The 23,651-nt window shown below is 39.9% G+C and overlaps 1 protein-coding gene across 1 annotated transcript in view; it reads left to right on the top strand.

Annotated features, from left to right (window-relative positions):
- Positions 1–311: 311 nt before the first annotated feature.
- LOC121381504 (integrin alpha-4-like) overlaps positions 312–23,651 on the top strand; it is a 26,087-nt gene continuing 2,747 nt past the window's right edge. The window contains exons 1-14 of the mRNA XM_041510826.1: positions 312–475; positions 2,263–2,343; positions 2,810–2,995; positions 4,101–4,206; positions 8,531–8,716; positions 8,930–9,136; positions 9,591–9,748; positions 10,419–10,550; positions 12,058–12,284; positions 14,072–14,326; positions 16,379–16,556; positions 17,225–17,419; positions 19,114–19,227; positions 21,050–21,142. Of these exons, the coding sequence (XP_041366760.1) occupies positions 473–475; positions 2,263–2,343; positions 2,810–2,995; positions 4,101–4,206; positions 8,531–8,716; positions 8,930–9,136; positions 9,591–9,748; positions 10,419–10,550; positions 12,058–12,284; positions 14,072–14,326; positions 16,379–16,556; positions 17,225–17,419; positions 19,114–19,227; positions 21,050–21,142 (2,121 nt within the window). The 5' untranslated portion in view covers positions 312–472. The remainder of the gene's footprint in view (positions 476–2,262; positions 2,344–2,809; positions 2,996–4,100; positions 4,207–8,530; positions 8,717–8,929; positions 9,137–9,590; positions 9,749–10,418; positions 10,551–12,057; positions 12,285–14,071; positions 14,327–16,378; positions 16,557–17,224; positions 17,420–19,113; positions 19,228–21,049; positions 21,143–23,651) is intronic.

Genomic DNA, 23,651 nt, shown 5'->3' with positions numbered 1-23,651 from the left:
TTTCCAAAACGAATTCAACAAAAAGTACATTCATAACCAGTGCACTAAATATAAACAGTTACGCCATAATTAATAATTGCAAAATGTTTGATATCCTGGTTTATATTGATACTATTACACGGAACGTTTGTTGGGTCGTACAGTTAGCCAGCACTATATTAGCCATATAAAAAGTATATAAAGGTTTTAATTGTCAAACATCAGATGTATAAAAGGAAATTGTAAACATGTGTTACAGTTTTTTGCTCTAGGTTTCACAAAGGGCAGTATCTATATCTATCTATGTATATCTATCTATATATATATATATATATATATATATATATATATATATATATATATATATATATATATATATATATATATATATTCCTAATTATTTGCAGGTTACTCTGTGTTAATAGGGAAGTTCTGTCCAGGACAAGGGAGGGTGTGTTTCGCCGCTGGAGCGCCCCTTCTTGAACGCGAGGGAATGGTCAGTATGATGATTATAACAAGAATATCACATCAAATATGGTGACTGTGCTACTTAATCTAAAACGTGAGCGATGTAAACTAATTACGTAAAACAAGAATCGTTTTCCATCCATGTAATAAGCGTTTAATAGTAAGGGAGATAATTCCGTAACAACTCCCCAGCACACTGAACTGCGACTGTTTGGTGCCGAATATGTTAATCCAAGAGATGAAACTAATAACATAATTAAAGTTCCAGTGAATCCTCCATGAGCTTTCGACGCTATGGCGTGATGACTCCAATTCATGTGAGAAATTATATTTGGGCAAATGTTCTCCAGTCCACATGGGTAATACACCCATCTTATTCTTAACTATGTGGCTATTGTTTAATAAAGGACATTGTATTGACGTCATGGCTTCATTACAACGTCACCGGTCTCGGTGGCCTCGTGGTTAGGCCATCGGTCTACAGGCTGGTAGGTACTGGGTTCGGATCCCAGTCGAGGCATGGGATTTTTAATCCAGATACCGACTCCAAACCCGGAGTGAGTGCTCCGCAAGGCTCAATGGGTAGGTGTAAACCACTTGCACCAACCAGTGATTCATAACTGGTTCAACAAAGGCCATGGGGTGTGCTGTCCTGTCTGTGAGAAGCGCAAATAAAAAATCCCTTGCTGCCTGTCGTAAAAGAGTAGCCTATGTGGCGACAGCGGGTTTCCTCTAAAAACAGTGTCAGAATGACCATAGCCGATGATAAGATAAAAAAATCAATGTGCTCTAGTGGCGTCGTTAAATAAAACAAACTTTACTCTTTTTTTCATTACAACGTCATGTTGGTGTTAATGAGGATGGGTTTTTTTCCCCTGGGATGTTAAAAAACGACAAAAACATACGGTAGACTATTCTAGCTTATCTGCTCAGCCTTATTTGGTTTTTACCAGAGGACAGTAGCCCATAATCCAAAATAGTAACAAGTCCTAGCACATAATAGTTTAAACTGCACTACACAAATAACATTTTCCTTTTCGTGGACTGTAAGTTTTCAGTGCAAGGTCTAATTCATCAAAACATGAATAATCATCTTCCCCCATTAGCAACATCTTCATCACTCATGTAGAGATGGAAGGCTGCTTAATCATCGAGATCTACCTGATGAGGGTTGAAGTCACCTTTGTTGTCATACCCATGAGTGTCTGATTCGCAAACGACCGACAAAACAAAACAGACCTACACACCATGATCGCTCACAACCATTCTCGCAGCTGCATGAAGTAAAATGTAACCGTTTTTCAGGTGCAGGGAGCTGGCGTTTAATCACGACCTTCCAAATCTCAGACCCAGTAGGCTAGTGTCATACACTCCTAACCACCGTTGGACCCGTTGGTTAACTCTAAATGAATGTTACTTTGCAGCTGCAGATGTTGGTGGTTAGGCTAATCGATGTATCTAATTATGAATTGGGCAGTTTGAATATTCAGTGATATTCAGGTCTTTGTAGAACTATACAAGGCAAGCAGGAATTGTTCTCTTGCAGGGAGTCACTGATAACTTTTACACAATACTGTAATTCTGCATTATTTTGAAGAAGGTTAAATATGTTCTTCTTGTTTTGTCTGTGCATGGCAGCGGTGGTGTGAACAGTATATAATTAAACCTCCAGGTTTGGATAAATAGTCGTTTGTATGGCTTTGACAGCGTATTGGCAAAAGAAATAAGTCTACACCCGCTTTCACTACATCAACATTTGCTCTGTTGTCGTTCGTACAATTAATGTATGTTTTTTTATTGTTTATATATTTACAGGTATTCATCTATGAATACGTCAAAGACTTTTTAATTTCTGTGATATATACCATTAGACCTAATCTTGCAACTGGGAGACAGGTGAGTGTGTGTTTACTTGTAACGTCTGTGTGTACCTTTACCTGGTGAACATACGGGAGAACAGACAGCTGTACAGTTGACGACTAGATCACAAACAACAGTACTACGATTTTTGTATCATTCAATTCAGTTCAATGACTTTTGTTTTGTATCAATACACCCCATGGGGCGGCATACACTATGCTAACTATTAGACCATTCCCTGCTAAATTTAATGGGAAGCTTCTTTGACACACAGAGAAACATCTTCGTCTATTGTAATCCCCCTGGAAAATGAGTGTTTTACACTCCGTGATTCTGGAAGAACGATTTGTTCAATGTGATCGTTTAGGCCCATGGGTCTTCTATCTCTCTCTCTCTCTCTCTCTCTCTCTCTCTCTCTCTCTCTCTCTCTCTCTCTCTCTCTCTCTCTCTCTCTCTCTCTCTCTCTCTCTCTCATGTTGTTACTCTTTTATTTTTACTTCAGTCGTTTTCTTTCTTTGGTGGCTCGTTGTGTGCGGCCGACGTGAACGGCGACGGCCTTGATGACATTTTAATCAGCGCTCCCTTCTACAGCGACCTGGACGGGACAACGCCATCAGCAGACGAGGGTCGCGTCTACGTCTACATCAACGTGGCGGAACAACAACAGGCAGGAGGCGGGGAAATTAAAGTAAGTTTAAGAAGGGCTAACTGTAAAACAGGCGCATGGAGACAATTATGTTGTTTAATCAGTAAGCACGTATATATTGTATATATCTTCGCCTGAAATCGTGGCGAGACGTAGCCCAGTGGTAAAGCGCTCGCTCGATGCGCGGTCGGTTTGGGATCGATCCTCGTCAATGGGCCCATTTGGCTATTTCTCGCTCCAGCCAGTGCACCACGACTGGTACATCAAAGGCCGTGGTATGTGCTATCCTGTCTATGGGATGGTGCATATAAAAGATCCCTTGCTGCTAATCAGAAAGAGTAGTCTATGAAGTGGGGACAGCGGGTTTCCTCCTTCAATATCTGTGTGGTCCTTAACCATATGTCTGACGCCATATAACCGTAAATAAAATGTGTTGAGTGCGTCGTTAAATAAAACATTTCCATCGCCTGGAATCAGGAAGAGTGTGCTGCTTAGTGTAAGACGTACGTAGCCCAGTGGTAAAGCGCTCGCTTGATGCGCGGTCGGTCTGGGATCAATCCCCGTTGGTGGACCCATTTGGCTATTTCTCGTCTAACCAGTACACCACGACTGATATATCAAAGACCGTGGTATGTGCTATCCTGTCTGTGTGATGGTACATATAAAAAATCCCTTGCTACTAATGGAAAAATGTAGCGGGTTTCCTCTCTAAGACTATATGTCAAAATTACCAAATGTTGGACATCCAATAACCGATGAATCATTCTGCTCTAGTGGTGTTTAAATTTTTATTAGCACAGTGTCGTTGTTTATATGTATTTTCTCTTAGCAGTTACTTTTCCTGCCATCACTTTGATATAGTCCAGTCGCTGAGATGTGTTCAGTGTGCATGTTTGGCAATAGACAGTTACTCTTCGGATTATTTATCTAGAACATACAGAAAGTTAAAAAGAATCTAGGGTCGACATTCTGAAAGATGGCAGTCACGTAGATAATGACGTTACAAATGATCGCATATATATGCCTGACTTTCATTCTGGATTGGACTTTGCACTATCCCACATGAACGAGATATTCCTAAAGCTTATTACTATATTACTATATACAAATATTACTATTTATCATTGATAAAATGTTGTTTTCGAAGTATTTCAGCAATGAACCCACAATTCTTAGCGGTTCGAAAACTCGCGACGCCAGATTTGGAACATCCATGGCCAATGCAGGGGACTTGAATATTGACGGATTTGACGGTAATTAGTAACACGTGTGTTTAATGTTAGTTTTTAAAATATAATTCTTGTTGCAGGAAATATGATAGGTGGTTGCCTGTATTACCTCCGTCCAGCGACGTAGTGGGTGGTTGTGGTTGTCACGGGTTCCACATTACTGTTATTCGGCGTGATTTAGTGCTGTCACAGCATTTCTTACATTCCCAATACAGTGAAAACAGAGATATGTGGTATGACAAGTTGATATTCCACAAATGTGCAATGTCTGTATAAATAATCTAATTGGCAACTGCACTGTGATGACGCATATTCACATCGTTAAGTGAGATTACAATCTAATTAAAATTAGCTCCACTGTTACATGTTGCAGCAGCCCGTTGGAGCTCATGTCCAGTTGGCATTCATTCAACCAATCAAAACCTTACTTGCAAAATCATGCCAGTGATTTGAAAAGAATTTGAAAACATTCGGGATTATGCCGAGGGTATACGAAATGATTCGGGTGAATTACGAAGTATGCCGGAAACTAATTGCAATATAAAATTTTATATAAAATTAGTTTTAAGACGAAAAAACAAACAAACCCCGTGATGGTATAGCTATAAAATCTGTTTATACTAGTATACAATCCAGAGTTTATTACTTCACCTTTCCCCTGTGTTTTCAATGTTGAAATTGACCAACAAGTTCGCCTATTGCATAAATAGTCTCGCCCAATATTTTTAGAATTTATATGCTCCCGAATAACGCCATAAAAGGCGAAGCGTAATTGGTCGATATTTAAATTGTTATTTATAGAAGAAATGTCACCTGGACATGGGAGTGCACGCAATGCTGTTAGATCTACTGGTAGACCCAGTAGAGCTAATTTTAATCAGATTGGTGAAATTAATGCTTGAAACTGACTGCTGTATAAAGTATAAGGTAATAAAAGTGAAAGGGTAAAAGCCATATCTTCATTTTAACTGGGAAAAAAAAGAGGTTTTTAAAATAAAAAACAGAACTAGAATACTAGTACTATTCTCGTGTCCGTTAGATGCCTTTGCTCACGTTTTGAATAAACTCTTAAGATAAATGCTATCTAACGACCACTAACGTAGTATTATTTATTTACTGAATTGTTAGTGGCAGCATTAGTTTGTGTTGTGTGACAGGCTATGGTTATTAACATCATCGTGTCACTTTAAACAAAACTATCTTTAATAGCACTAAACGGACTGCTGTCATCATTCATGTTAAACTGAAATTAAAATAATAGTAATAAAAAAACACGATCTGTAAACACCCAAGTACCATTTATAGTACATCTTACTCAGAACCGCATTGTTAACTTTGCACCAGAACATAACATATATACATGCAGTTAGAGCCTCCACTAGTCCGAAATATTGGACTCGAGTACTCGAGGGTCAAACTCGACCCGGACTCGAGTATCCAACTTTAGATAATAATAAAACTAAGGAATAAAGTAAAATTTCATTATGCATCTTAATTTCAGCGCCAAAACATGTCATTGATAAATAGCCCATTATATTACATTCCATACTACCACATTCGGCTTATCTTTTCCCTTCATGTCTCATAGCCGTGTAATATAACCGGCGGGAAGCATAATATGGCAAAATGAAGTTTTAAATAAAATAAAATATATGAGAGTGCTCTTCCTTGCACGGGTACTTGAGTCTTCTGAATGGACTCGAGTCTTGTTAGACTCGGCCCGTACCCGAGTACTCAATTCTTGTTAGACTCTGCCCTTGCCCGAGTACTCGAGTCTTGTTAGACTCGGCCCTTGCCCGAGTACTCGAGTCTTGCTAGACTCGACCCTTGCCCGAGTACTCGAGTCTTGTTAGACTCGGCCCTTGCCCGAGTACTCGAGTCTTGCTAGATTCGGCCCTTGCCCGAGTACTCGAGTCTTGCTAGACTCGGCCCGTGCCAGAGTACTGGAGTCTTGCTAGACTCGGCCCTTGCCAGAGTACTCGAGTCTTGCTAGATTCGGCCTTTACCAGAGTACTCGGGTCTTGCTAGATTCGGCCCTTACCAGAGTACTCGAGTCTTGCTAGACTCGGCCCTTACCCGAGTACTCGTGTCTTGTTAGACTCGGCCCTTACCCGAGTACTCGAGTCTTGTTAGACTCGGCCCTTACCCGAGTACTCGAGTCTTGTTAGACTCGGCCCTTACTAGAGTACTCGTGTCTTGTTAGACTCGGCCCTTACCCGAGTACTCGAGTCTTGTTAGACTCGGCCCTTACTAGAGTACTCGTGTCTTGTTAGACTCGGCCCTTACCCGAGTACTCGAGTCTTGTTAGACTCGGCCCTTACTAGAGTACTCGAGTCTTGCTAGATTCGGCCCGTGCCCGAGTACTCGAGTCTTGCTAGACTCGGCCCGTGCCCGTGTACTCGAGTCTTGCTAGACTCGGCCCGTGCCAGAGTGCTCGAGTCTTGCTAGACTCGGCCCGTGCCAGAGTGCTCGAGTCTTGCTAGACTCGGCCCTTGCCAGAGTACTCGAGTCTTGCTAGATTCGGCTCGTACCCGAGTACTCGAGTCTTGCTAGACTCGGCCCGTACCCGAGTACTCGAGTCTTGCTAGATTCGGCCCGTGCCAGAGTACTCGAGTCTTGCTAGATTCGGCTCGTACCCGAGTACTCGAGTCTTGCTAGATTCGGCCCGTACCCGAGTACTCGAGTCTTGCTAGACTCGGCCCGTGCCAGAGTACTCGAGTCTTGCTAGATTCGGCTCGTACCCGAGTACTCGAGTCTTGCTAGACTCGGCCCGTACCCGAGTACTCGAGTCTTGCTAGATTCGGCCCGTGCCAGAGTACTCGAGTCTTGCTAGATTCGGCTCGTACCCGAGTACTCGAGTCTTGCTAGACTCAGCCCGTACCCGAGTACTCGAGTCTTGCTAGATTCGGCCCGTGCCAGAGTACTCGAGTCTTGCTAGATTCGGCTCGTACCCGAGTACTCGAGTCTTGCTAGATTCGGCCCTTACCAGAGTACTCGAGTCTTGCTAGACTCGGCCCGTGCCCGAGTACTCGAGTCTTGCTAGATTCGGCCCGTGCCAGAGTACTCGAGTCTTGCTAGACTTGGGCCGTGCCCGAGTACTCGAGTCTTGCTAGATTCGGCCCTTACCAGAGTACTCGAGTCTTGCTAGACTCGGCCCGTGCCCGAGTACTCGAGTCTTGCTAGATTCGGCCCGTGCCAGAGTACTCGAGTCTTGCTAGACTTGGGCCGTGCCCGAGTACTCGAGTCTTGTTAGACTCGGCCCGTGCCCGAGTACTCGAGTCTTGGTAGACTCGGCCCTTACCAGAGTACTCGAGTCTTGCTAGACTCGGCCCTTACCCGAGTACCCGAGTCTTGCTAGACTCGGCCCGTGCCCGAGTACTCGAGTCTTGCTAGACTCGGCCCGTGCCCGAGTATTCGAGTCTTGCTAGACTCGGCCCGTGCCCGAGTATTAGAGTCTTGCTAGACTCGGCCCGTGCCCGAGTACTCGAGTCTTGCTAGACTCGGCCCGTGCCCGAGTATTCGAGTCTTGCTAGACTCGGCCCGTGCCCGAGTATTCGAGTCTTGCTAGACTCGGCCCGTGCCCGTGTATTCGAGTCTTGCTAGACTCGGCCCGTGCCCGAGTATTCGAGTCTTGCTAGACTCGGCCCGTGCCCGTGTATTCGAGTCTTGCTAGACTCGGCCCGTGCCCGTGTATTCGAGTCTTGCTAGACTCGGCCCGTGCCCGAGTACTCGAGTCTTGCTAGACACGGCCCGTGCCAGAGTAGTCGAGTCTTGCTAGACTCGGCCCGTGCCCGAGTACTCGAGTCTTGCTAGACTCGGCCCGTGCCAGAGTACTCGAGTCTTGCTAGACACGGCCCGTGCCCGTGTATTCGAGTCTTGCTAGACTCGGCCCGTGCCCGAGTACTCGAGTCTTGCTAGACACGGCCCGTGCCAGAGTACTCGAGTCTTGCTAGACTCGGCCCGTGCCCGAGTACTCGAGTTTTGCTAGACTCGGCCCGTGCCCGAGTACTCGAGTATTGCTAGACACGGCCCGTGCCAGAGTACTCGAGTCTTGCTAGACTCGGCCCGTGCCCGAGTACTCGAGTATTGCTAGACTCGGCCCGTGTCCGAGTACTCGAGTCTTGCTAGACTCGGCCCGTGCCCGTGTATTCGCGTCTTGCTAGACACGGCCCGTGCCCGAGTACTCGAGTCTTGCTAGACTCGACCCTTGCCCGAGTACTTGTGTTCTCGTGGAGAGCCTACATGTAGTGACCTTGTTTCTGTTACTGTTTTAAAAATGATAGATTCGTTCGTTCATTCATTCATTCATTCACTCACTTACTCAAGTAATTAAGTTTGCTATTTTCAGATGTCGCTATCGGCGCACCATACGAAGACGACGGTAGAGGTGTTGTCTACATTTATCAGGGAAGTACAAATGGCATTGTACAACAGTACAGTCAAAGAATACTTGGCAGATCCATCTCAGACAGTGTGTTTACGTTTGGGTGGTACATATCCAAGTCTGTCGATATAGACGGCAATTCCTACCCAGGTACGTCATGAGTAAGCCTGTAAAAGTTATTATCAGTTGTATAGATATTTGCTTAACTCGATATTTTAATGACTTGGGTATTCCGAACGGTTACGTCAACTGTGCTAAAAACATGTTTGAAGTTACATAAAAAAGTACTGGTCATCGATATGCGTCCATGTCTGGAACTTCTAAACTATTAGACAGTTTATCTGACTATCTTCACTTCAATAGATATCGCCGTGGGCAACTACCTCTCCGACACAGCTGTTGTGTTACGGACACGACCGATAGCAGACATCCACGGAAACATCACCATGATTCCGCCGCTAATTATTCGAGAGAAAAACTGTCCGAATTCGATCCCAGAAGCCAAAGAAGGCTGCTTCGTTATACGCGTCTGCTTCTCCTTCACAGGGCGACATCTCCCGGAGAAATTGGGTGAGTTGTTACTTTATGTGTGTACATAAGGGCCAGTTTCTTTTTCAGAAAAACGCGCGATTCATATGAAAAAGCTACAACTGATAACCACAGAATCCATTATTTTATCGGTCCATTTTTCTAGATCCACGCCCGAATTATTGGTTTAGAAAATAGTGTGTTCTCGAAAATTGGTCATCCCAGAATGCGTGATTTACATTTTTTTTAAAAGGTCCCTTTGATATACACAGCGCTCATATACTCGATATTCAATCTGCCATATAACCAAGTATTGATAAATACTTGTGAATATGATATAGTAATCTCGGCCCTGCGTTACACAGCTGTCCATTTAGGTTACAGCACATAGTATGACAAAACGATATGTGGGACAAAAGAGATATACGACTCTATGATTTGCTTTACATGTTTTAACCCTTATATTGTTTGACAATGTCTGTACATGTACATGTAGATGTGAGATACAACCTGACACTGGATGCTGGGAAGTCGGTCGATCGCAGGCGCGTCAGGGCCAACACAACCACAGGACTCTCCAGCACTGCATCGAACACCATCAGCGTGACGGGAGAAACGGGGTCCTGTCACACTTACAATGCTTTTACGTTACCGGTGAGTTAGTCCTGTCACACTTACAATGCCTTTACGTTACCGGTGAGCAAACCTGTCACACTTGCAATGACTTTACGTTACCGGTGAGTTAGTCCTGTCACACTTACAATGCCTTTACGTTACCGGTGAGTCAAACCTGTCACACTTACAATACCTTTACGTTACCGATGAGGCAAACCTGTCACACTTACAATGCCTTTACGTTACCGGTGAGTCAAACCTGTCACACTTACAATGCCTTTACGTTACCGGTGAGTCAAACCTGTCACACTTACAATGCCTTTACGTTACCGCTGAGTCAAACTGTCACACTTACAATGCCTTTACGTTATTAGTGAGTCATATCACACTTACAATGCCTTTACAATACCGGTGAGTTAGTCATGTCTCACATACAATGCCTTCACGATACCGATGAGTTAGTCATGTCAATTACAATGGCTTTACAATACCGATGAGTTGGTTCTGTCACACTTACAGTACCTTTACAATACCAGTGATTAGGTCATGTCACACTTACAATGTCATTACAATACCGGTGAGTTAGTCATGTCATTTACAATGCCTTTACGATACCGGTGAGTTGGTCCTTCACATGTTACCACAGTTAAAACAATGCTGGATTGACGTTAAGACAAATATTATTTTCCTTTTTTGTTGTTTATTTCAGGAACAACGTGATCGAGATATATTTCCGTTAGTCCACGTGGTCGCTGATTTCGTACTCGCTCAACCAGCCGACCCGATGTCAGATATCCAACCCATCATGAACATTACTCGAAACAGGCGGATAGAGAAGGATGTAATAAGAATTATTTATTAATATATATATATATATATATATATATATATATATATATATATATATACACTAGCTAGTACTTGTTTATTCGGTTTGCTATATAGCTAGAAGTACAGTTCAACAAAGTTAAAGGTATCCAGTAGTTAAGAAATGGTGTAGGTTTAATGTCTTTTGTGATGCAAGTAATTATATTTAATGTTTTAACATGAAGCATTTTTTTTGACATGTGCGAAAACCTTAAGGAAGGGTTAGGGTCAGATGTAATTTAAACTGTGTTGAGATAGTTTTTTTTTAATACGGCACCCAACTTTAGAGTCTTAAAAAACCAAAAAACAACAACAACAACAACAACAAAAAAAAACCCAAAAGAACCCCAACAACTTTAGAGTCTTGACTCAAATATGTAATAACGTCACACACATGCCATTTGTACGATGCTTTGCCTTGATGTTAAAATCTCAGACTATTAATCTTGAGTCTAGACTCTCAAAGTACGGGACCAGAGAATGAAATGTAATGCGTCTGCATGATTTGATCGTATACATAGGTCATATTTGTGTGGAATAAAAACAATCTTGCAACGTTATATTTGACAAGCTGGCAGTGGTACTAACGACAAAAGAAAAACACATGATGTATCATGATTACTTAGAGTGACCAAGGATGTTTTTCATTTTTGCAATGAGTCCTTTGTTTTCAGCCCTGGTTTGAAACATTAAGAACACTTTGGATGTTATTAATCAAGCAGGACCGTCAAAATTTGAAGAGGGGTAACAGTCCTTCATTCCCCTCCAATCTATTTTCAAAGCGTTAGAAGCGAATTCAGAAACGTAATTAACGAACATGTCTTCTCATAACAACCTACAAATCTCTCAGCCTTCTTTTATCAATATAAATCATTTACATTATCAACCCCTGCAATTGCCCACGGGAATCGGCAATGCCGTGGAGATTGTTGTGGAGTTTTTAATTCTCCACGGCACTTTCTTTGCCTTAAACTATATTCGATATTTTTCTATGGCATATTGTTTTTTTTGCCGTGGACATTTTCTTAATTGCAGGGGTTGCATCATCACTCGCTCAGTGCAAAATTCATTCCGACATGTGTGGTACGGTTATATATAACGAGTTACTTATTGATTTTTTTCTCTATGTTTACTAAATATTCTAGCATACTGCAATACATATTCCAACAGTCAATTGTCGTCCAGGGTAGAGGGCTTACTTGAGGTGCATGATTGGGTCATAGAGTTGAATCCTTGTTGCGGATCCATTTCATTTCCCTCGTTCCAATTAGTGCCTCACGACTGGTATATCAAAGTCCGTGGTATGTACTGTCCTGTGTGGGAAGTGCATATAAAATATCCCTTGCTACTAATGGAAAAATGTAGTTTCCTTCTGATGACTACGTGTCAGAATGATCAAATGTTTGACATTCAATAGTCGATGATTAATACATCAATCTGCTCTTTATTCCTGCATTTGAAAATTTGTTTTCTCTGAACAGATAGCTTTCAAAATCGAATGTGGGGAAGATGGTCAATGTAACGCTGATCTGCGTCTCCTTCTGTCCGTGAAGATGTCAAACCCAGAAGATTACGTCATCATCAACAAGACTAAAACCATCTATCTGGAGTTTGAGCTGGTGAACAACGGCGAGGACGCATTCGCCAACGTGATCAGTGTGACGTGGACAGGGACACTCCAGTACCAGACCGTTAATTCTGACCCGCTGTAAGCTATGAACGTCGAGTATAAATAGTAGTTGATTAAAGTGACAGACCCTAGTTTTTAAATACTATGACGTATGTTTCACTATTAAAGCCGTTTTTGATAATTTAAATTAGAAGTACTTACATTTTATTATTTAGAATATTAATTTTCGTACATCTGAAGTGGTTCTGGTAGGGGCTGGACGTAGCCCAGTGGTAAAACGTTCGCTTGATGCGCGGTCGGTCCGGGATCGATCCCCGTCGGTGGACCCATTGGGCTATTTCTCGTTCTAGCCAGTGCACCACGACTGGTATTTCAAAGACCGTGGTATGTATTACCTTGTCTGTGGGATGGTGCATATAAAATATCCCTTGCTGCTAATCAAAAAGTGTAGCCCATGAAGTGGCAACAGCGGGTTTCCTCTCTAAGTATCTGCGTGGTCCTTAACCATATGTCTGACGCTACATAACCGTAAATAAAATGTGTTGAGTGCGTCGTTAAATAAAACATTTCTTTCTTTCTTTCTGGTTCTGGTTCTGGTAATCCAGGATTTTGCAATACCCCAAAATACATCTTTCATTATTCTAAAAACGCACGTTCGTCTGAGAAGTAATGGTTATCGAGACAAACTCTAGTTATTTTTAGGTGGTATTTCTCCGTCTAAACATCACAGACTTTAGCTTTTCTTTGTTATGACCTTATCCAAATGTGTGTTGCAGGTTTTGTAGATTAACTAAGCTTAGTGTCCTTTTTCACAGGCTTTGGTCTGCGCATTTAATATGTAACAGTTAAAACTGAATAAAATATGTTGATGAAATGGGCCAAACATAAAAACGAGGCAAAACCTTTGAAAATACTATTTCATCTGTATTAAAATTAGGAATATGGTGAGTATGTACTTTGCTACAGAACTAATAATTAATGTAACTGAAGACCCTAGATTAATGAGCGAAAAGCCTATTAATTAAAAACATTATTAGTATTGACATACCTAGATATCTGTATTCATTGCTTGTTGTTGCAACCGATAAATGCTTTCCAATATTTTGAAGCATGTTACGTGTATCAGTACTCGCATAGAATTGTTTACTTGCCCATATCATATACGAACATAATTATCTGTTAGATATAAAAAAGTTTGTTTTGTTTAACGACACCACTAGAACACATTGATCGGCTGTTGGATGTCAAACATTTGGTAATTTTAGCACGTGTTTTCCTAATCAGGTCTGGTCAGGTCAGAATGTTTAACGTGCACATTTCTAATGCAAAAAGGAATCTTTTATATGCACTTTCCCACAGACAGAAAAAACACATACCACGGCCTTCGACCAGTTGTAGTGCACTGGTGGAACAAGCTGTTAGACATAATGCACTAGTATTTGAAAACAATAATGGTTTATCTTTACTACTTGAACTAGCCAATATTGATTCTACCTTGGTCAGCTTTCTAACCCCTATCAAGATTGGTTTCATTATTGCACCGTCCTCAGGAGGGGCGGGATGTAGCCCAGTGGTAAAACGCTCGCTTGATGCGCCATCGGTTTGGGATCGATCCCCGTCGGCGGGCCCATTGGGCTATTTCTCGTTCCAGCCAGTACACCACGACCGTGGCATGCACTATCCTGTCTGTGGGATATTAGGTGCATATAAAAGATCCCTTGCTACTAATGAAAAAAAAATGTAGCGGGTTTCCTCTCTATTGCTGTCAAAATTGACCATGTTTGACATCGAATAGCCGATGATTAATAAATCAACGTGCTCTAGTGGTGTCATTAAACAAAACGAACTTCTTCTTCCGTCCTCAGGTTTCCCGTGCTGTGTACGGATGTGCTGGACCCCGATGCTACGTACATGTACCGCTGTGAGGTGATCCGCCCTGTGGTACGGAATGACAGCGTCAGGTTCACCATCTCACTCGATTCTCACGGCATCTCCACCACCCAGCCGTCAGTGTCCGTGCAAGCCGTCGCGCAGACGTCGAGCAACGAGACGAACGTAGCAGACGATCGCGTGGAGGCCAGCGTCGATGTGAGGATAGTGGCGAATATTAAGATTACTAGGTGTGTTTAGTGGTGAATATTAAGATTACTAGATGTATTTAGTGGCGAATATTAAGATTACTAGGTGTGTTTAGTGGCGAATATTAAGATTACTAGGTATGTTTAGAGGCGAATATTAAGATTACTAGGTGTGTTTAGTGGCGAATATTAAGATTACTAGGTATGTTTAGTGGCGAACATTAAGATTACTAGGTGTGTTTAGTGGCGAATATTAAGATTACTAGGTGTGTTTAGTGGCGAATATTAAGATTACTAGGTGTGTTTAGTGGTGAATATTAATATTACTAAGTGTGTTTAGTGACGAATATTAACATTATTAGTTGTGTTTAGTGGTGAATATTAGATTACTAGGTGTGTTTAGTGACGAATATTAACAGTACTAGTTGTGTTTAGTGGTGAATATTAAGATTACTAGATGTGTATAGTGGCGAATATTAAGATTACTAGATGTATTTAGTGGCGAATATTAAAATTACTAGGTGTGTTTAGTGGCGAATATTAAGATTACTAGGTGTGTTTAGTGGCGAATGTTAAGATTACTAGGTGTGTTTAGTGACGAATATTAAGATTACTAGATGTGTTTAGTGGCGAATATTAACATTACTAGGTGTGTTTAGTGACGAATATAAAGATTTAGTGTTTAGTGGCGAATATTAAGAATATTAAGATTACTAGGTATGTTTAGTGACGAATATTAACATTACTAGGTGTGTTTAGTGGCGAATATTAAGATTACTAGGTGTGTTTAGTGGCGAATATTAAGATTACTAGGTATGTTTAGTGACGAATATTAACATTACTAGGTGTGTTTAGTGGCGAATATTAAGATTACTAGGTGTGTTTAGAGGCGAATATTAAGATTGCTAGGTGTGTTTAGTGGTGAATATTAACATTACTAGATGTATTTAGTGGCGAATATTAAGATTACTAGGTGTGTTTAGTGTCGAATATTAACATTACTAGGTGTGTTTAGTGACAAATATTTACATTACTAGGTGTGTTTAGACTACTTCTTAAATCGAACTGACAAAACCACAGGATCATTAGACGCACGAGACCGGGGCGATTCTAGGAGGGAGATATGATTCCCTCTGCAACGAGTAGGGAACTGTGTATCATAGACCGATTACTGTTGAACAAATTCCTTATTTGACACATCCCCCAAACGCTTATGCTCAACTATATATAGTCTTATTGAAAGAAAATAACAAAATATATGTATTTGTTAAAAATTAATTGAAAGTAGAGGACGAAGTTTAATTAATGAGTGTCACAGAAACGAAACTGCTGCTTCCATGGGAGACAAATTTGTTTGCTATAAACAGCAAATAATTATTTATAAATAGTTTCGCACAGACATGATAGCACATATCATCACGATGTGTGATATACTCTCCGTGGAACACTGGCCGATGTGTAAGGTTTACTCCCATTTAACACTCGTACATTGAGAATGGGATGAAACGAAGACGGGTACGAATCCAGCACGAACCACTCTCTTAGTCTTAAACTTAATGACATGACCAATGCGTCGTCGAATCTACTAATCTTTTTAGAAGCTTCTATATTTTAAAAATTATTAGTGTTAAAACGAGAAATTAAAAGCAATATTCAATTCGTTAGGACAGAAAGGATATAACAATCGTAATAAAGAGTAACTGGTAGCTAACCTAGCTATACATTTGGACTTCTAAACTAGACGACTAGTATTACTGAATGATTGGTATCAAATTATTACATGCTTCATGTTCCCGATTGAATGCACATGACAAGCAGCATACAGGACAGATAATATAATGTTATACAAAGTAGCATTACCCATCTCATTTACAGTCCTTTTCTCTTTGAATACTTGAAAGTACTATTCGAATATTTTGAATAGAAAATTACCGAGCGAATATTCGAATATTCTGATCGAACATTAATATATCATTAGATCTATAGCGGAATTGATCACTAACAATCTGTATCAACTAATAGTTTATATTTTGATTGTGCTACTGACGATGACGTTTGAATGTTTTATTAGCAGACTGATAATGTTCATTACAGCGCTGTTCAGGATGACATTCGACTGTTAGAATCTCAGCTGGAAACTCGCCACTTGACTCTCTTACACCGATACGTCATCACCAACACGGGACCCAGTTTCTTGCCTAGAACGTCCATCCTGGTAGATGTCCCCACCTTCACGTCCTCCCAGGAGCTAGTTACTAGTACAGTGGTCAAGGTTGGTCATCAATAATTATGTGCTAGTACCCTGGTGTTTCGCCAGCAGACGTTCCAGTGACAAACCTCCTGACGACATGGGTTTTTCACAGACAGACGTTTCACTAACAGAACATTTGGTTGAGAGTACCCATTGCCGACAAGGAACCCAGACTGAATTTACTGGACGCATGCCGGGTGTTTTGGTTTGAGCTGTCGAAAGAAATGCTTAATAAGGACATGGTAATTCGGTGCATTATCTGGATACGCCACAAGTTACACATATATGTTTTGATACAATCACGGGGGCGGGATTTAGCTCAGTCGGTTGAGTGCTCGCTTAAGATGCTTGCGTCGCAGGATCGAACCACCTCGGTGGATCCATTCAGCTGATTTTTTCTTGTTCCATCCAGTGCACCACAACTGGACAAATGCCGTGGTATGTGCTTTCCTGTCTGCGGGAAAGTGCATATAAAAGATGCCTTGCTGCATTAGGAAAAATATATTGGATTTCCTCTGATGACTACGTGCCAGAATTACCAAATGTTTGACATCCAATAGCCGATGATTAATCAATCAATGTGCTCTAGTGGTGTCGTTAAACAAAACAAAACAGTGGAAAACTTTGTATACATAGTAAACTTACATTTTTATTGAAACTGAAGACACCAACATAATTTTCTTTTCTAGATTCGACACGACGACGGAAGAGAAGAGTTTTGTTCAGCAGTCTTGTCAGAGAGTGAAATTGGTGAGGACACTAGCAGTACAACAGTCGTCACCACAACGTCTACGTCACGGGGAGGACTTCCATCGATTCGTCCCAAACGACGGAAACGATCAGCGCAAAACCTGGACACCAATGGTGGAAACATCGGTGATATTGTTAGTTGTAATTTACTGTTTTCAATCATTTTGAGACAATGGATTTTAATATTTTCAAGCTCATATCGGAGAGAGAATAGAATACAACATTTCACTGCTTACATCAGCTAACGTTCAAATACAACTGTACTTGGTAGGCAAACCACTAGTTTGTATAGTTTGTGCAGGTCAAATCTTGGTTGAGCAGTATGTGAGATGGGACATGGTTAGTTTGGTTGTGATAAGCAGCAAGAGGTTTTATTTAAAATATTAAATACGCATTTGGTACTGGCCTTCGTGGCGTGTTTGTGAAATTATTAACTTTAAGTATGGTAGGCACTGAGTTCGTATCCTACTACCTACTAAAGAAAGAAAGAAATGTTTTATTTAACGACGCACTCAACACGTTTTATTTACGGTTATATGGCGTCAGACATATAGTTAAGAACCACACAGAGTTTGAGAGGAAACCCGCTGTCGCCACTACATGGGCTATTCTTTCCGATTAGCAGCAAGGGATCTTTTATTTGCGCTTCCCACAGGTAGGATAGCACAAACCATGGCCTTTGTTGAACCAGTTATGGATCACTGGTCGGTGCAAGTGGTTTACACCTACCCATTGAGCCTTGCGGAGCACTCACTCAGGGTTTGGACTCGGTATCTGGATTAAAAATCCCATGCCTCGACTGGGATCCGAACCCAGTACCTACCAGCATGTAGACCGATGACCTAACCACGACGCCACCGAGGCCGGTCCAAAATAATACAAGTTTACGGTCTATTTTTATAGGGAAATTCTCAAATGACGTAATCGAACATTTAGTGTGAAGCAGAAATGGATGATTAAGCTGAAAAATGTTACCGATGGCCAAACCACGACGCCACCGAGGTCGGTCTACTACCTACTAATGCTGAGTTAAATATGTCCAGCTCAGTAGGAAGATACCAGGTAGACTGGTTCTCTAAACCAGCTACACACTAAGCTCTACTTGTGACCTGGACAGACAGCTCAGATATCTGAGATATGTGCCGAAAACGCCGTATTTTCACCTTATTATATACATAAGAATGAAAATAATGAAATGAATGGAAAGGAATAGCTGAGATTAATATTTGATTAAAAACGTATTATCATTTTCAAACAAATACAAAATATCTCAATAATTATGTATACTGTAATTTAGTTTATTACACTGTGGTGGCGGATATACCCATGGGCTATTTTCATATCTCTTATGGTGGGATACGTATTTTGAGAGGTCATGACTCAAGACCAGCTAATGAACTCTGCCGAAAAATACTTGCCGTCAGTTTTTTATAATTATAATTAGTCACCTAATTTTAACGCAACTCATGTTTGAATGCTTTTGTTTATCCTTAAATATATTTATAGTATTGATTGTATAAACTTCATTGAGACGTGTGTGGCATAGGAATGCATTGATAAATGGCTAAATAGGTCATGTAAAAATGACATCTTCCCTAGTCTTGGCTCTCTGCATTCCCATTGCTGGCTTATTTTGTGTTTTGGAAGTAATTTTTTTAATAATGTGTGTTGTAATAAATATAATACTATACTCGTTCTGATCAAAATAGGGTTTATGTTACAACTCATGTTGTTTTCGAACGTATGTCACTCGCTTTCTCTTGTGATGTGTGAATGAAAGCATCAGCCATTACAAATTAAACTACTGGCACACGTGCGTTTATTTCAGACATGTGATGAGTATCCTTGTAGACAATACCGATGCGAAATCTCAAAGTTGAACCCAGGAGAAAATATCGCATTGAATGCAACCATGGAATTGCCAGCCAATAATCTTCCGAAGGTAACACTCGTTTTTTATCATTGTTATGCAAAATCAAACTTACTGCATAACACTATGTAATGAAATGTTCATACAAGATCTGCAAAGGTTAAGACTATAAATAACATAGCTGTGCATTTTTTTCCATTGGACGACGTATAAAATGCCAAGCAAACGTTTACCAAGGGTAAGAATGTTTGTTACACTAACCATCAAAATACCTCCCACAGTATTTGATACATTTGCAACTATGATCTATATAATACACGATCTGAATAGATCAGGCCCTTATAAGGGCACTTATGGACAACCCAGGGAGACACCTCGACATCAACTAGGTCCTAATAACGAGCTACTCTCGGCAAACTAAGTTCCAAATCATATATAGCCAAAATTCCTTCATTCATATTGCGCACATTTTCCAATTGGCATTAATCCTACGGGACATTCCAAATTCCATAGCCTGTTATCGACCTCGGTTGGTGCTGGTGCTCCCTTGCACCTGTCAGTGCGCGCGATCCCCTCTCTCTCCACCTCAACCGTTGACCATGGCAGGCGTGAGCTAAAACAGCTTGCTCTGAATGTGCACGTTAAACCCTATGACTTAACTTGACTATATAACAAAACCATGAAAACCATGGTAAATAACCGGCTGACACACTAATAATAATTTAATTATTGATTTCCAGAGTGGCTTCAGCAAAAATCATAGCATCATAGACAACCTAGTACGTCTCAAAAGTGACATAAATCATTATTTGAACTTGTTTTAATATTTACTAATTTAAATAATTTTGAACACATATTTACGCTGAACTGCATAGTGCGAAAAGGTTAAACTCGATTCCTTCTAAGTAGATCCAAAGTAAGCCTATTAAATTGTCCAGTGCTCCACAGCCGGTATATATATATATATATATATATATATATATATATATATATATATATATATATATATTTTAGGTATGTACTATTATCAATGGGAAGGACTACTGCATATCAAACTGATTAGCTTATGTGGATGTAACAAAATTATCCAGTATTTTTTGTGTATAGTTATTTTTAATGATTAAGTCTTGTAAATACGTATTTCTTAATTCATGAAGTTTGTTACAATTCAGTAAAAAGTCTGTAAAGTGCATTTCTGTCTCAATAATATTTGGACGAAAAGGGCAGTATATTTCTTCTCATGAAATATGGGGATAATGATTTTTATATAAAAAGTTTGTTTGTTTTGTTTAACAACACCACTGGAGCACATTGATTAATTAATCATCGGTTATTGAATGTCAAACATATGGTTATTCCGACTCGTAGTCATCAGAGGAAACCTGCTACATTTTTCTAATGCAGCAAGGGATCTTTTATATGCACTTTCCCACAGACAGGAATGCACATACCACGGCCATTGTCCAGTTGTGGTACACTGGTTGGAAAGAGTAAAAAAAAACAGTCAGTTAAATGGGTCCACCGAGGTGGTTCGAACCAGCGACGCCAGCACCTCAAGCGAGCAACCAACTGACTTAGCTAAATCCCCCTTCTGATTTTTATATCTTTCAGTTTCAATATTTAAATTATGAGAGCTTCTTTTTACTTTTGCTATTACAGAATGTTTATGTGTTGTTGTGCTCTAGTGGTGTCGTTAAACAAAACATTCGCTGTGTTGTGGGTAATAAATAAAAATAATTAGCCTTTATGAAAATATTATATAGGCTATTACATATGGTATGGTTACGTTTGGGACCATTGTATGTAAGATATTTTGTTTAAAAAACTACTTTCATAATAAGTCGTGGTGGCCTTAAATGTTATTACACAAAGATTCCTTTCCTTTCTCTCACAGGGATTCGACTTGTTGAGATACTACACTCGACTAGAGGTGAAACAACCAAAGCATCCGTTGTTTTCCGCGTGGCAGCACCCAGCTGATAGGAACGTGAGGAACCTGTTTGATTTAACTATCATACTCCATAACCGTATCACACGCAACATTTACATAGCCGTAACTGTACACTTACGAAGCAGAACTGTCTTTGTTTACACCATCATTTTCAGTTTTGACTAAAGACAAATTTTGGTTCTAACAGAATACTGGTTATGACAAGGCATAGTTTTAGAATAGTGATTATGGCAAGGCATAGTTCTTAAATACTGGTTATGACAAGGCATATTTTTAGAATACTGGTTATGATAAGGCATATTTTTAGAATACTGGTTGGTCCTTGTTATGACAAGACATAGCTGTTTTAGAATACTGGTTATGATAAGGCATATTTTTAGAATACTGGTTGGTCCTTGTTATGACAAGACATAGCTGTTTTAGAATACTGGTTATGACAAGGCATATTTTTAGAATACTGGTTGGTCCTTGTTATGACAAGACATAGCTGTTTTAGAATACTGGTTATGATAAGGCATATTTTTAGAATAGTGATTATGGCAAGGTGTAGTTTTAGAATAGTGATTATGGCAAGGTGTAGTTTTAGAATAGTGATCATTACAAGGCATAGTTTTAGAATACTGGTTATGACAAGGTGTAGTTTTAGAATAGTGATTATGGCAAGGTGTAGTTTTAGAATACTGGTTATGACAAGGTGTAGTTTTAGAATAGTGATTATGGCAAGGTGTAGTTTTAGAATAGTGATTATGGCAAGGTGTAGTTTTAGAATAGTGATTATGGCAAGGTGTAGTTTTAGAATACAAGGTGGTTTTTATGACAAGGTGTAGTTTTAGAATAGTGATTATGGCAAGGTGTAGTTTTAGAATACTGGTTATGGCATAGTGATTGTAGTTTTAGAATAGTGATTATGACAAGGTGTAGTTTTAGAATAGTGATTATGACAAGGTGTAGTTTTAGAATAGTGATTATGACAAGGTGTAGTTTTTAGTGAATAGTGTAGTTTTTATGACAAGGTGTAGTTTTAGAATACTGGTTATGGCAAGGTGTAGTTTTAGAATAGTGATTATGACAAGGTGTAGTTTTAGAATAGTGATTATGGCAAGGTGTAGTTTTAGAATACTGGTTATGACAATGTGTAGTTTTAGAATAGTCATTATGACAAGGTGTAGTTTTAGAATAGTGATTATGACAAGGTGTAGTTTTAGAATACTGGTTATGGCAAGGTGTAGTTTTAGAATAGTGATTATGGCAAGGTGTAGTTTTAGAATAGTGATTATGACAAGGTGTAGTTTTAGAATAGTGATTATGGCAAGGTGTAGTTTTAGAATACTGGTTATGACAAGGTGTAGTTTTAGAATAGTGATTATGACAAGGTGTAGTTTTAGAATACTGGTTATGACAAGGTGTAGTTTTAGAATAGTGATTATGGCAAGGTGTAGTTTTAGAATACTGGTTATGACAAGGTGTAGTTTTAGAATACCGGTTATGACAAGGTGTAGTTTTAGAATAGTGATTATGGCAAGGTGTAGTTTTAGAATAGTGATTATGACAAGGTGTAGTTTTAGAATACTGATTATGACAAGGTGTAGTTTTAGAATAGTGATTATGGCAAGGTGTAGTTTTAGAATACTGGTTATGACAAGGTGTAGTTTTAGAATACTGGTTATGACAAGGTGTAGTTTTAGAATAGTGATTATGGCAAGGTGTAGTTTTAGAATAGTGATTATGGCAAGGTGTAGTTTTAGAATAGTGATTATGGCAAGGTGTAGTTTTAGAATACTGGTTATGACAAGGTGTAGTTTTAGAATAGTGATTATGGCAAGGTGTAGTTTTAGAATAGTGATTATGGCAAGGTGTAGTTTTAGAATACTGGTTATGACAAGGTGTAGTTTTAGAATAGTGATTATGACAAGGTGTAGTTTTAGAATACTGGTTATGACAAGGTGTAGTTTTAGAATAGTGATTATGGCAAGGTGTAGTTTTAGAATAGTGATTATGACAAGGTGTAGTTTTAGAATACTGGTTATGACAAGGTGTAGTTTTAGAATAGTGATTATGGCAAGGTGTAGTTTTAGAATAGTGATTATGGCAAGGTGTAGTTTTAGAATAGTGATTATGGCAAGGTGTAGTTTTAGAATAGTGATCATTACAAGGCATAGTTTTAGAATACTGGTTATGACAAGGCATATTTTTAGAATACTGGTTGGTCCTTGTTATGACAAGACATAGCTGTTTTAGAATACTGGTTATGATAAGGCATATTTTTAGAATAGTGATTATGGCAAGGTGTAGTTTTAGAATAGTGATTATGGCAAGGTGTAGTTTTAGAATAGTGATTATGGCAAGGTGTAGTTTTAGAATAGTGATCATTACAAGGCATAGTTTTAGAATACTGGTTATGACAAGGCATATTTTTAGAATACTGGTTGGTCCTTGTTATGACAAGACATAGCTGTTTTAGAATACTGGTTATGATAAGGCATATTTTTAGAATAGTGATTATGGCAAGGTGTAGTTTTAGAATAGTGATTATGGCAAGGTGTAG

This window comes from Gigantopelta aegis, chromosome 9 (assembly GCF_016097555.1).
Source record: "Gigantopelta aegis isolate Gae_Host chromosome 9, Gae_host_genome, whole genome shotgun sequence".
In the NCBI taxonomy this organism is placed as follows: domain Eukaryota; kingdom Metazoa; phylum Mollusca; class Gastropoda; order Neomphalida; family Peltospiridae; genus Gigantopelta; species Gigantopelta aegis.
The sequence above is the reverse complement of the archived record's forward strand: the minus strand, read 5'-3'. Positions and strand labels throughout refer to the sequence as shown.